This window comes from Schistocerca piceifrons, chromosome 7, assembly GCF_021461385.2.
Source record: "Schistocerca piceifrons isolate TAMUIC-IGC-003096 chromosome 7, iqSchPice1.1, whole genome shotgun sequence".
NCBI classification, from domain to species: domain Eukaryota; kingdom Metazoa; phylum Arthropoda; class Insecta; order Orthoptera; family Acrididae; genus Schistocerca; species Schistocerca piceifrons.
Window position 1 is genome coordinate 187190540 of NC_060144.1, and position 13911 is coordinate 187204450.

Genomic DNA, 13911 nt, shown 5'->3' on the forward strand with positions numbered 1-13911 from the left:
GAGGTACGGCAAGCATGTGCTCTATTTCTAATGACCCTAATCTTGATTACATCAGGGTACACTACATTAAAATTGGGGTACTTAAGGTATGATAACACATAGTGTGGAGTGCTGGATTTCCTGATCTACATCAAATCTAAAACAAATATATGCCCTAGTAATAATGAAAGAGGAAGCTTGTTCTAATTTTTTATTGTAACATTCAGCAATGGTTTGGCCAAATGCATTGCTTTCATCCTACGAGGGGACATGCCTCATGAAAGTTTGTTCAACAGAACAAGTGGTAAAAAATTTCCATTATCTAAATCATTAACCATGTTACTTTAAAAGGTAAATTTCCAAGTAATACTATTTTCAAGCAATAATAACTAATGATCATTTCAAGTGGACCAGATTCAATGAATTACATGTCTTGCAATGATTTTTCAAATGGCTCTGAGCACTATGCGACTTAACTTCTCAGGTCATGTTGCCTAGAACGTAGAACTAATTAAACCTAACTAACCTAAGGACATCACACACATCCATGCCCGAGGCAGGATTCGAATCTGCGACCGTAGCGGTCGCTCGGCTCCAGACTGTGGCGCCTAGAACTGCACGGCCTGCAATGATTTTTATGTTTGCTACTGGAGCAATATCCCACATCAATGCCTGCATTATTAAAAACTTGGAAACTTAACAGCAAACCTGCTGCAAATATAAGTTATATAAAATGCACACAAATCTTTAACACATTTGCTAGAAAAATGCATTCAGAAGTAGTCACCTTATGAAGGCAGTGATTTTCCAATTTAATAACCTCTCCTAAACAGTATGTCACAATTAGAGAAGAAACGAGAGAACTGAATTTTCCACAAGTTGTTCTCTCCATTTTTAGAAAGTCAGTCAGTACAAACATCTAATTACAACATTCACCTTACATCCCACTTAGTAATTACTTTCAACAAACAATTTCAATGTCAACTGACAAAAGAATTAATCCTTACGTTTTTCATTCTTTACGCAGCCCCTTTAGCCACTTTCCATCTGCCCCCCCCCCCTCTCCCACTCACTCTAAAAAAGGATGTTGAAATAATCCAGTTAGGTTTCCATATCAATAAAATTGAAACAAATGTTGCACAGTCCTATTACGCTCTAAAAAGAACAATTTCAGAGCCTTGTCAAATAATTTATATTTAAATATCCTGAGAATTCTCTCTGTGTGAGGCAAATTTCAGAATGGAATTCTCTCTGAGGAAGTCCTGAGACAAACCTCAGCCCATCCACAACCATAAAAAGGATTCACACTTCACAACTGTATTACTATAGCTTTTCGGTTTTATTGTTTTAATTGTTAATTTCCATTAATTAGAAATGCAGAAATAGAGTAAAGAAAAGTCTTACCTTCAGGGAATTTCAGATGTTTTGAAACCTTATGCCATGTTCGATAATAAAAATGTCTTGCTTGGTCCTTGTTCTTAGCTAGTTCAGGATTTCCTCGTTTCCTTGCTTTCATAGCAAAGTAATTTTGGATAGCATCAAAATCCTTTCCATATTCATTGAGTGCTTCAAAAAATGTATTCTTATCTTCAGGTGACCACAGTTCAGATGGTTTCCGTTTTGGTTTCGGCTCTGTGGTCTGTTTACCATCTTGCTTATCATCATCTTTACTTTGATCTGTGACATTTGTCGATATAGCTGCAAGTGAAGACGCATGTTAGTCTGGGAGCCTTGTGTGCTTCATATTTACACAATGTAATTAAAAAAAAAGACACACACACACACACACACACACACACACACACACACACACACACACACAGAGAGAGAGAGAGAGAGAGAGAGAGAGAGAGAGAGAGAGAGAGACTGACTTTGGAACATGAAAATATTTTATCTTTTTTATACATAATTTTTGCACTGTGCATGTGTAAAAGTCATTATTACTACACTCACCTGAAAAATAAATTGAACGGGGAATTATGTATTTGTCCTACATTTGTTTCATATAAAGTAACTATTCATTAGATCAATGGAACATCTGAAAAGCCATTTTAGTCATTTCTCCGGCCTCCAGGAAATAGGATGGGGATGGGCAGCACAAGGATAATTTAAAATTTACTGGAATGAGAGTGAGGTCTGTACACAAGTTCAGGAGCACATTCTTAAATACATTGAAGAAAAAAAAAACTGAAAGTACATTTGCAAAAGTTGTGTAAATTAAGCATTCTTGCAGAAGTACTTCAGAAAATTTTATTACTAATACACGTAACATGTAACTGGAGGATGTACCATTCCCTTATGTAAGATCCACAATAATGAATGAACTTAAGATTCAACATTTATCAGATGCACTTTGCTTCACTTATTTTTTAGTACCGTTAGAGACTGTAATACCAGACAAGAATTATAGATGCAATAGACAAGTTATAACTTATCAACCATGTCTCTCTTTCTCTGACTCTCTCTCTCTCTTTTCTTTTTTTCCCCCCCTATAATCACTGTCACATCTGTGTTAAGCTAAATCTTTTCCCAAATTGGTGAGGTATTTCACAGGTCTTGTGTAGCACTTGTGTGTGTATTTCATTGTACATGTAATTGGGATGGCAATCATTAAAACAAAGGCATTTTTCATTGCAGTGTATTCTTCTCTTGAAATTTCAACCACAAACTTTCTCCTCTGAAGGTGAAAATATTTTGTTGGTGCCCATCTACACAGGGAGAAATGATCATCATAATAAAATAACAGAAATCAGAGCTCACACGGTAAGATACAAGTGTTCGTTTTTCCCATGCACTTTTCAAAAGTGAAACAGTAGAGAAATAGCCTTAAGGTGGTTCAATGAACACTCTGCCAAGCCCTTAATTGTGAATTTGAGGGTAATAATGTAGATGTAGAAACACTGAAGGCATCAGAGGATTACATAGACAAAAGACAAGAGCTAGTGGAAATCTTTGATAACTAAGGAGATATTGATGAAAGTAGTCAATTTTTGAAAACATAATGTAACTGGTTAGATAAAAAAATCTTCACACAAGCAACAGGAGAGCATGCACATAGAAGGTAGTATGTATGCAAGCTTTTGGAGCTACTGGCTCCTCTTTCTGACAGAAGAACTGAAAGGGAAGGGTGAGGGGGGTGGGGGGGGGGCAAAGCTGAGGGAGTTAGATTATGAAATGAGCCACAAAGTAGTATACAGTTTTTTTTTTTATTTGGACAGTAAAATAACTGATGATGGTCGAAGTACAGAAGAAATAAAATGCAGGTTGGCAATAGCATGAACATCATCTGTGGAAAAGTGGAATTTGTTAACATCTAATATAATCCTAAGTGTTAGGAAATCTTTTCTGAAGCAAACTGTGTGAAGTGTAGTCTCGTATGGAATTGAAACATGGTCAAAAGGCAATTCAAACAAGAAGAAAATATATTAGAATAGAGTTCTGGTTAGAAATAGTTGGGTAGGGTGTTTGGAGTTTGGTGGGGGGGGGGGGGGGGGGGCGCAGTGAGTTGCCTTATGTTTAAGCCAGGAATGTTACGGGAGTGAAGGATATGCTGTAGGGATAGATACCAGCTGTGCAGCTCAGAAAAGCTGGTGGTGGTGGAGAGGACCAAATGGCATGGGTTGTGAAGCAGACATTGAAATCTCGCATGTTGTGCTCTGCTGCACATTGTGCCTCTGGGTGGTCCACCATGTTTTTGGCAACAGTTTAACAGTGGCTATTCATTCGAGTTGACCAATGTAAAAGCTGTGCAGTGGTTGCCGCAGAGCTGCTATATATCATGGCTGCTTTCACTGGTGGCCCGGCCTGTAATGGGGTAGGATAAGCTTGTGACAGGACCAGAGTAGGGGGTGCTGGATGAGTGGGTTGGGAGGTCTTACATCTGGGTCTTCCACAGGGGTATGATCCCTGTGGCAGGGGACTGGGGTTGGGAGTGGAAAACGGATGGACTAGAATGTTGTGGAGCTCAAGTGGGTTGCAGAATACCAATCTGGGAGGAGTTGGAAATATCTCGGGTAGGATGTCCCTCATTTCAGGGTTACATGATCAACAACCAAACCCCTGACGAAGGATATGGACCAATCGTTCCAGTCTGGGGTGGTAATGGGTCATAAGGGGGGGGGGTCACTTCTTCATTTCTTCATGGTTGGTTCTTGAGGTGGCTATGAGGATCAGGTGTGTGTGAGCATATGGCACAGGAGATCTATTTGTGAATTAGGGGCAGTGGGTACTGCCAGTCTGTGAAGGACTTTGTAAGGCCTTCAGCATACTGGTTGAGGGATTTCTCATGTCTGAAGATGCACCTACCGTGGGTGGCTGCCAGGCTGTACGGGAGGGATTTTTTGGTCTGGAAGGGATGGCAGCTCTCAAAGTAGAGGTACTGTTGGTGATTGGTGGGTTTGATGTGGACCGAGTTGTGGATGGAGTGATTTGAGAGGAGGAGGTCGACATCAAAGAAGGTGCACAATGGGTGGAGGAGGACCAGCTGAAGTGGATGGGAGAGGTTTTGAGGTTGTGGAGGAATGAGGATAAGGTCTCCTGATCTTCGGTCCAGATTTTGAAGATGTCATCAATAAACCTGAACCAGTTTTGGGAAGCTAGGAATGTTTTCTCTAGGTGGCCCATGAAGAGGTTGGCATAGGAGGGCACCATGTGGGTGCAAATGGCTGTGCCCCTCCCTTTTTTTTATATATATATAGCTTCCGTTCAAAGTGACTGTGTGTGTGTGTGTGTGTGTGTGTGTGTGTGTGTGTGTGTTTCCCCTACAAGCTTGAAAAAGGAAGTGCATTCCGAAAGCTAGCAAGGCTCTATATCTTCTGATTGTGTACCTACTGACGCAATGCTTCTGCCTTTCTGTGAGTCGTCTCATTTAATCTTAAATAATCAGAATAGAATTATTTTTTTATTATAATTTTTTTTCCATTCCGTGGCTTTGGGCAAAGCAAACTCATTGGTTAAGTCACTGAAGTCAAATTAACCAGCTGTGTCGTATTCTATTGGCACGTCAGCTGAATTCGACACTCCACTCCACCTACACTCGACTAATTGGCTTTTTTACCATCTGTAACTTGCTGAAACTGTGCTGACAAAATGATGCAATCACTGAAATTGTTGCAAATATCCTAATAGCTATTTTGAGGTTTGAACAAGCATTTCATAACCCATACTTTTAAAAAAAAGCTTCACAATACCTAAATGGAAAGCTGTGTCAATGCTCCTTAATTAGCTCTTTCTACTGGAATTTGAAAGACGCTATTTCATTAACTAGCTCAGCTGTGCCAATATTTCTGCTAAATTTAACACCAAAACCTGCTGCATATTTTGCAAAACAAAGTATCGAGTTCTCATTTAAGACATTGCTAACAGGAAATTAAACTGAGATTCAATGGGATGTTATATGTGAGATCCATGTCCCACTTCACTTATTATTCTATTAAATAACTGAAGCACTCCACCTTCAACAATTTCACTCCAGTTCTCAGTTGGCAGAAACTGGCAAAAATCTGTAACCTCTATTCCAATAGCGTATTTGTCTCAGCACCTATTCAGCAGACTTTGAGATCATAGAATATCATAGCAAAGTTGCAGCAAAAACTCCACTGTTGAGTTAGCTGTGTAGTCAGCAGCTGTATGAACCAAGTGCACAGTTGACACATAACCCACGTCACACCAGTTCAGTAATAGTACTTTCTTTATGATGCTACTTGGACAGATTACCACTGTGACAACAGCATGCTTTTACAGTCTTGAGTTGAGGAAAACGAGCTTCCCACAAGCAGGGTGGGCCAATTCACATACCGCTCCTTGTTAATTCTTAGTCTCTTTTTGTGAGCACTGGAGGGGGAAGGGGTTTTTCTTTTACTTTGTTTTAAAATATTTGGGAATTTTCAATTTGATGTCTGGTGTCCACTGGCACTCTGTTACAAGCTTTTGCACCAGAATATAAAACTTCATTTGGAACTCTTGACAGAGATACACAGTCTACACAGAAATTATTTCTACTTCTTGTATTATGGAACTTGTGAATCGCTGAATTCATCCTAAATTCACTGCTGTCATTAACCACAAACACTGTTAGGTAGTATATGCATTGGCAGGTAAGTGTAAGGATCTAAAGTCTGTAGTATAGCACTTTTTTCATTGTTGCTGCAATACCCTAGAAGATTACACCATAGGACAGAACTGACAAAGTATGAAAATTTTATTTTCACTATTTAACACAGTGTGTTCCATATAAAACCAAACTACTTTAATGAGTCATAACACTTGAACCAATAATGGGACAGATTTGCAATTTTGGGAAATCAGAACTACAGATAGCCTTAGGAGAGCCAGTCATGACAAAACTCTTATCATCTGGTGAGCAAGATGTATGGGACAGGCAAAAAACCCTCAGATTTCAAGAAGAATGTAATAATTCCAATACCAAAGAAAGCAGGTGTTGGAGGGTGTGAAAAATTACTGAACTATCAGTTTAATGAGTCATGGCTGCAAAATACTAACACGAATTCTTTACAGACGAATGGAAAAACTGATAGACGCCGACCTTGGGGAAGATCAGTTTGGATTCCGTAAAAATGTTGGAACGTGGGAGGCAATACTGACCCAACGACTTATCTTAGAAGATAGGTTAAGAAAAGCTTTTGATACTGTTGACTAAAATACTCTCTTTCAAATTCTGAAGGTGGCAGCGGTTGACTGCAAAAGTTATTTACAATTTGTACAGAAACCACATGGCGGTTATAAGAGTCGAGAGACATGAAAGGGAAGCAGTGGGTGGGAAGGGAGTGAGACAGGGTTGTAGCCTGTCCCTGATGTTATTCAAACTATATATTGAACCTTGTCGTAGGTGGGGAGGCTTGCGTGCCTCAGCGATACAGATGGCCGTAACGTAGGTGCAACCACAACAGAGGGGTATCTGTTGAGAGGCCAGACAAACATGTGGTTCCTGAAGAGGGGCAGCAGCCTTTTCAGTAGTTGCAGGGGCAACAGTCTGGATAATTGACTGATCTGGCCTTGTAACATTAACCAAAACGGCCTTGCTCTGCTGGTACTGCGAACGGCTGAAAGCAAGGGGAAACTACATCCGTCATTTTTCCCAAGGGCATGCAGCTTTACTGTACGGTTAAATGATGATGGCGTCCTCTTGGGTAAAATATTCCGGAGGTAAAATAGTCCCCCATTCGGATCACCGGGCGGGGACTACTCAAGAGGACTTTGTTATCAGGAGAAAGAAAACTGGCATTCTACGGATTGCAGCGTGGAATGTCAGATCCCTTAATCGGGCAGGTAGGTTAGAAAATTTAAAAAGGGAAATGGATAGGTTAAACTAGATATAGTGGGAATTAGTGAAGTTCAGTGGCAGGAGGAACAAGACTTCTGGTCAGGTGACTACAGGGTTATAAACACAAAATCAAATAGGGGTAATGCAGGAGTAGGTTTAATAATGAATAGGAAAATAGGAATGCGGGTAAGCTACTACAAACAGCATAGTGAACGCATTATTGTGGCAAAGATAGATACGAAGCCCACGCCTACTACAGTAGTACAAGTTTATATGCCAACTAGCTCTGCAGATGACGAAGAAATTGAAGAAATGTATGATGAAATAAAAGAAATTATTCAGGTAGTGAAGGGAGACGAAAATTTAATAGTCATGGGTGACTGGAATTCGAGAGTAGGAAAAGGGAGAGAGGGAAACATAGTGGGTGAATATGGATTGGGGGAGAGAAATGAAAGAGGAAGCCATCTGGTAGAATTTTGCACAGAGCATTACTAACACTTGGTTCAAGAAGTGAGGCCAAATGTTCAAAAGAAGGTTGTATACAAGGAAGAATCCTGGAGATACTAGAAGGTATCAGATACATTATATAATGGTAAGGCAGAGATTTAGGAACCAGGTTTTAAATTGTAGGACATTTCCAGGGGCAGATTTGGACTCTGACCACAATCTATTGGTTATGAACTGTAGATTAAAACTGAAGAAATTGCAAAAAGGTGGGAATTTAAGGAGATGGGACCTGGATAAACTGACTAACCAGAGGTTGTAGAGAGTTACAAGGAGAGCATAAGGGAACAATTGACAGGAATTGGGGAAAGAAATACAGTAGAAGAAGAATGGGTAGCACTGAGGGATGAAGTAGTGAAGGCAGCAGAGGATCAAGTAGGTAAAAAGATGAGGGCTAGTAGAAATCCTTGGGTAACAGAAGAAATATTGAATTTAATTGATGAAAGGAGAAAATATAAAAATGCAGTAAATGAAGCAGGCAAAAAGGAATACAAACGTCTCAAAAATGAGATCGAAAGGAAGTGCAAAACGGCTAAGCAGGGATGGCTAGAGGACAAATGTAAGGATGTAGAGGCCTATCTCACTAGGGGTAAGATAGACACTGCCTACAGGAAAATTAAAGAGACCTTTGGAGAAAAGCGAGCCACTTGTATAAATATCAAGAGCTCAGATGGAAACCCAGTTCTCAGCAAAGAAGGGAAAGCAGAAAGGTGGAAGGAGTATATAGAGGGTCTATACAAGGGCGATGTACTTGAGGACAATATTATGGAAATGGAAGAGGATGTAGATGAAGATGAAATGGGAGATATGATACTGTGTGAAGAGTTTGACAGAGCACTGAAAGACCTGAGTCAAAACAAGGCCCCAGGAGGAGACAACATTCCACTGGAACTATTGACGGCCTTGGAAGATCCAGTTTTGACAAAACTCTACCATCTGGTGAGCAAGATGTATGAGACAGGCGAAATACCCTCAGACTTCAAGAAGAATATGTTGTTGTTGTTGTTGTGGTCTTCAGTCCTGAGACTGGTTTGATGCAGCTCTCCATGCTACTCTATCCTGTGCAAGCTTTTTCATCTCCCAGTACCTACTGCAACCTACACCCTTCTGAATCTGCTTAGTGTATTCATCTCTTGGTCTCCCTCTACGATTTTTACCCTCCACGCTGCCCTCCAATACTAAATTGGTGATCCCTTGATGCCTCAGAACATGTCCTACCAACCGATCCCTTCTTCTGGTCAAGTTGTGCCACAAACTTCTCTTCTCCCCAATCCTATTCAATACTTCCTCATTAGTTATGTGATCTACCCATCTAATCTTCAGCATTCTTCTGTAGCACCACATTTCGAAAGCTTCTATTCTCTTCTTGTCCAAACTATTTATCGTCCATGTTTCACTTCCATACATGGCTACACTCCATACGAATACTTTCAGAAATGACTTCCTGACACTTAAATCTATACTCGATGTTAACAAATTTCTCTTCTTCAGAAACGCTTTCCTTGCCATTCCCAGCCTACATTTTATATCCTCTCTACTTCGACCATCATCAGTTATTTTGCTCCCCAAATAGCAAAACTCCTTTACTACTTTAAGTGCCTCATTTCCTAATCTAATTCCCTCAGCATCACCCGACTTAATTCGACTACATTCAATTATCCTTGTTTTGCTTTTGTTGATGTTCATCTTATATCCTCCTTTCAAGACACTGTCCATTCCATTCAGCTGCTCTTCCAAGTCCTTTGCTGTCTCTGACAGAATTACAATGTCATCGGCGAACCTCAAAGTTTTTATTTCTTCTCCATGAATTTTAATACCTACTCCGAATTTTTCTTTTGTTTCCTTTACTGCTTGCTCAATATACAGATTGAACAACATCGGGGAGAGGCTACAACCCTGTCTTACTCCCTTCCCAACCACTGCTTCCCTTTCATGTCCCTCGACTCTTATAACTGCCATCTGGTTTCTGTACAAATTGTAAATAGCCTTTCGCTCCCTGTATTTTATCCCTTCCACCTTTAGAATTTGAAAGAGAGCATTCCAGTCAACATTGTCAAAAGCTTTCTCTAAGTCTACAAATGCTAGAAACGTAGGTTTGCCTTTCCTTAATCTTTCTTCTAAGATAAGTCGTAAGGTCAGTATTGCCTCACGTGTTCCAGTGTTTCTACGGAATCCAAACTGATCTTCTCCGAGGTTGGCTTCTGCTAGTTTTTCCATTCGTCTGTAAAGAATTCGTGTTAGTATTTTGCAGCTGTGACTTATTAAGCTGATAGTTCGGTAATTTTCACATCTGTCAACACCTGCTTTCTTTGGGATTGGAATTATTATATTCTTCTTGAAGTCTGAGGGTATTTCGCCTGTTTCATACATCTTGCTCACCAGATGGTAGAGTTTTGTCAGGACTGGCTCTCCCACGGCCGTCAGTAGTTCCAATGGAATATTGTCTACTCCGGGGGCCTTGTTTCGACTCAGGTCTTTCAGTGCTCTGTCAAACTCTTCACGCAGTATCGTATCTCCCATTTCATCTTCATCTACATCCTCTTCCATTTCCATAATATTGTCCTCAAGTACATCGCCCTTGTATAAACCCTCTATATACTCCTTCCACCTTTCTGCTTTCCCTTCTTTGCTTAGAACTGGGTTTCCATCTGAGCTCTTGATATTCATACAAGTCGTTCTCTTATCTCCAAAGGTCTCTTTAATTTTCCTGTAGGCGGTATCTATCTTACCCCTAGTGAGATAGGCCTCTACATCCTTACATTTGTCCTCTAGCCATCCCTGCTTAGCCATTTTGCACTTCCTGTCGATCTCATTTTTGAGACGTTTGTATTCCTTTTTGCCTGTTTCACTTACTGCATTTTTATATTTTCTCCTTTCATCAATTAAATTCAATATTTCTTCTGTTACCCAAGGATTTCTACTAGCCCTCGTCTTTTTACCTACTTGATCTTCTGCTGCCTTCACTACTTCATCCCTCAAAGCTACCCATTCTTCTTCTACTGTATTTATTTCCCCCATTCCTGTCAATTGCTCCCTTATGCTCTCCCTGAATCTCTGTACAACCTCTGGTTCTTTTAGTTTATCCAGGTCCCATCTCCTTAAATTCCCACCTTTTTGCAGTTTCTTCAGTTTTAATCTACAGGTCATAACCAATAGATTGTGGTCAGAGTCCACATCTGCCCCTGGAAATGTCTTACAATTTTGTTCGGTTATATATATATATATATATATATATATATAATAATATTATATAATATATAATATAATAATTCCAATTCCAAAGAAAGCAGGTGTTGACAGATGTGAAAATTACCTAACTATCAGTTTAATAAGTAACAGCTGCAAAATACTAACGCGAATTCTTTACAGACGAATGGAAAAACTGGTAGAAGCCGACCTCGGGGAAGATCAGTTTGGATTCCGTAGAAATGTTGGAACACTTGAGGCAATACTGACCTTATGACTTATCTTAGAAAATAGATTAAGGAAACGCAAACCTACGTTTCTAGCATTTGTAGACTGAGAGAAAGCTTTTGACAATGTTGACTGGAATACTCTCTTTTAAATTCTGAAGGTGCCAGGGGTAAAATACAGGGAGCGAAAGGCTATTTACAATTTGTACAGAAACCAGATGGCAGTTATAAGAGTCGAGGGACATGCAAGGGAAGCAGTGGTTGGGAAGGGAGTAAGACAGGGTTGTAGCCTCTCCCCGATGTTATTCAATCTGTATACTGAGCAAGCAGTAAAGGAAACAAAAGAAAAATTCGGAGTAGGTATTAAAATCCATGGAGAAGAAATAAAAACTTTGAGGTTCGCCGACGACATTGTAATTCTGTCAGAGACAGCAAAGGACTTGGAAGAGCAGCTGAATGGAATGGACAGTGTCTTGAAAGGAGGATATAAGATGAACATCAACAAAAGCAAAACGAGGATAATGGAATGTAGTCGAATCAAGTCGGGTGATGCTGAGGGAATTAGATTAGGAAATGAGACAAGTGAAACATGGACGATAAATAGTTTGGACAAGAAGAGAATAGAAGCTTTCAAAATGTGGTGCTACAGAAGAATGTTGAAGATTAGATGGGTAGATTATGTAACTAATGAGCAGGTACTGAATAGAGTCGGGGAGAAGAGAAATTTGTGGCACAACTTGATTAGAAAAAGGGATCGTATGATAGGACATGTTCTGAGGCATCAAGGGATCACCAATTTAGTACTGGAGGGCAGCGTGTAGGGTAAAAATCGTAGAGGAAGACCAAGAGATGAATACACCAAGCAAATTCAGAAGGATGTTGGTTGCAGTAGGTACTTTGAGATTAAGAACCTTGCACAGGATAGAGTAGCATGGACAGCAGCACCAAACCAGTCTTTGGACCGAAAACAACAACAGCAGCAGCAGCAGCAGCAAAACTGGGAGATTACATACATACATACATACATATTTACTTACTTACTTACTTACTTACTGTACATACAAAGTCCTGACAGCAAATGTTGGACACATCCTCCATCAGTATTGATGCACAACTGTATTTGTTTCACCATGTTTGGCAACATCCTGTGAAGTGTATCCTTGCCAATTTGTTTATATTGTGTGTAATGGCTCATAAGGATACCCCAGGTCATCCATATAAGCCTGAACTACTTCAATGGCTCATAAGTTCCCTCCGAAAACTCTTAGAACGAGAAAGTTGTTTTAATGTCCTCAGTAGAAGAAGAATCAGAAGTGCTGCCTGTTCTTGGCAAGTTGGTGGTTGTTTGTGCGCTTGCTGGGCTTGTGTTGTCCGTTCTTGGCCTCGTTGGTCGCAGTTTGTGAATCTGTGAGAGTGTAGTTTGGGTCACATGACAATAACGAGCAAATTAGCGATACATTCACAGTCTTTAGCTGGCAGAAACATGCAGTACAGACTTTGGGAGTGGGATTTTATTGTGGAAACATACTTGAAGACAGACTCGATGGTTAAAACACAATTGGCATTCCGGAGATAATTGAATGTGCATGGCGTTCTAATAAAGGCAACAATTTTATTGATTGTAAGGAAGCCAGAGACAACTAGTGAAGCAAACAATGACAGTGGTAAATACAGACCATCACTGAGTGCAGAGGTTATTAATGTTCGAAGACAATTTGAGTACTCTCCAAAGAAATTGTTGTGCCAATTGAGCCAGGAGTTATGCATTTCATATGACACCTGTCAGAGAGCTGCAAAGTAAATTCGCGAAGAAAAAGGGGCATCCGACCTCGAAAGCCCCAAGAGAACAGTGTGCGGAGGTTGCCTGTCCTCCAACAGGTATCGTATGCTCTCTCCAGATCACAAAATATTGCTACTGTTTGGTGTTTCCGGAGAAAATTGTTCATGATATAAGTGGAGAGAGCAACAAGATAGTCAACTGCAGAACGATGCTTTCGGAATCCGCATTGGGCAGGTGTTAAAAAGACTGCGGGACTCCAGCCACCAAGCTAAACGGCAATTCACCATACGCTCCAAAACCTTACATACACTACTCGTAAGAGAAATGGGGCGATAGCTAGAGCGGAGATGTTTGTCCTTTCCAGGTTTCGGAACAGGAACGACGATAGCTTCCCGCCATTGTCTGGGAAAAGTACTGTCGGTCCAAATTAGATTATAAAGGCGAAGGAGGTAATGCAGACTATGGGTTGATAAATGCAGCAACATTTGGACGTGGATACCATCCAGTCCTGAGGCGGAGGAGCGAGAAGAAGAGAGTGCATGTTGGAGTTCCCGCATGGAGAAAACAGTATTATAGCTTTCGCGATTTTGAGAGAAGAAAGCAAGAGGTTGCACTTCCGCTGCACGTTTCTTCGGGAGAAACGCTGGCGGGTAATTTGAAGAGCTCGAAATCCCAGCAAAGTGTTGACCCAATGAGTTAGAAATTGCGACGGGGTCCACTAATGTATCATGCGCGACGGTGAGCCCAGAGACTGGGGAGAAACTAGGTGCGCCTCTGATAACCGTCGAATGCAACTCCAAACATCCGAGGAGGGAGTGAAGGTGTTAAATGAGCTAATAAAGAATTTCCAGCTTTCCTTCTTGCTATCGCGGATGACGCGACGGCATCGCGCACGGAACTGCTTATAGCGGATACAGTTGGCCAAAGTAGGATGGTGGCGGAAAACACGAAGA

At 40.6% G+C, this 13911-nt stretch overlaps 1 protein-coding gene across 1 annotated transcript in view; it reads right to left on the minus strand.

Annotated features, from left to right (window-relative positions):
* Positions 1-13911, minus strand: part of LOC124804774 (protein cramped) — a 193841-nt gene that overhangs the window by 153108 nt on the left and 26822 nt on the right. Inside the window, 1 exon segment of the mRNA XM_047265095.1 lies at positions 1384-1677. Coding sequence (XP_047121051.1) covers positions 1384-1677 — 294 coding nt within the window.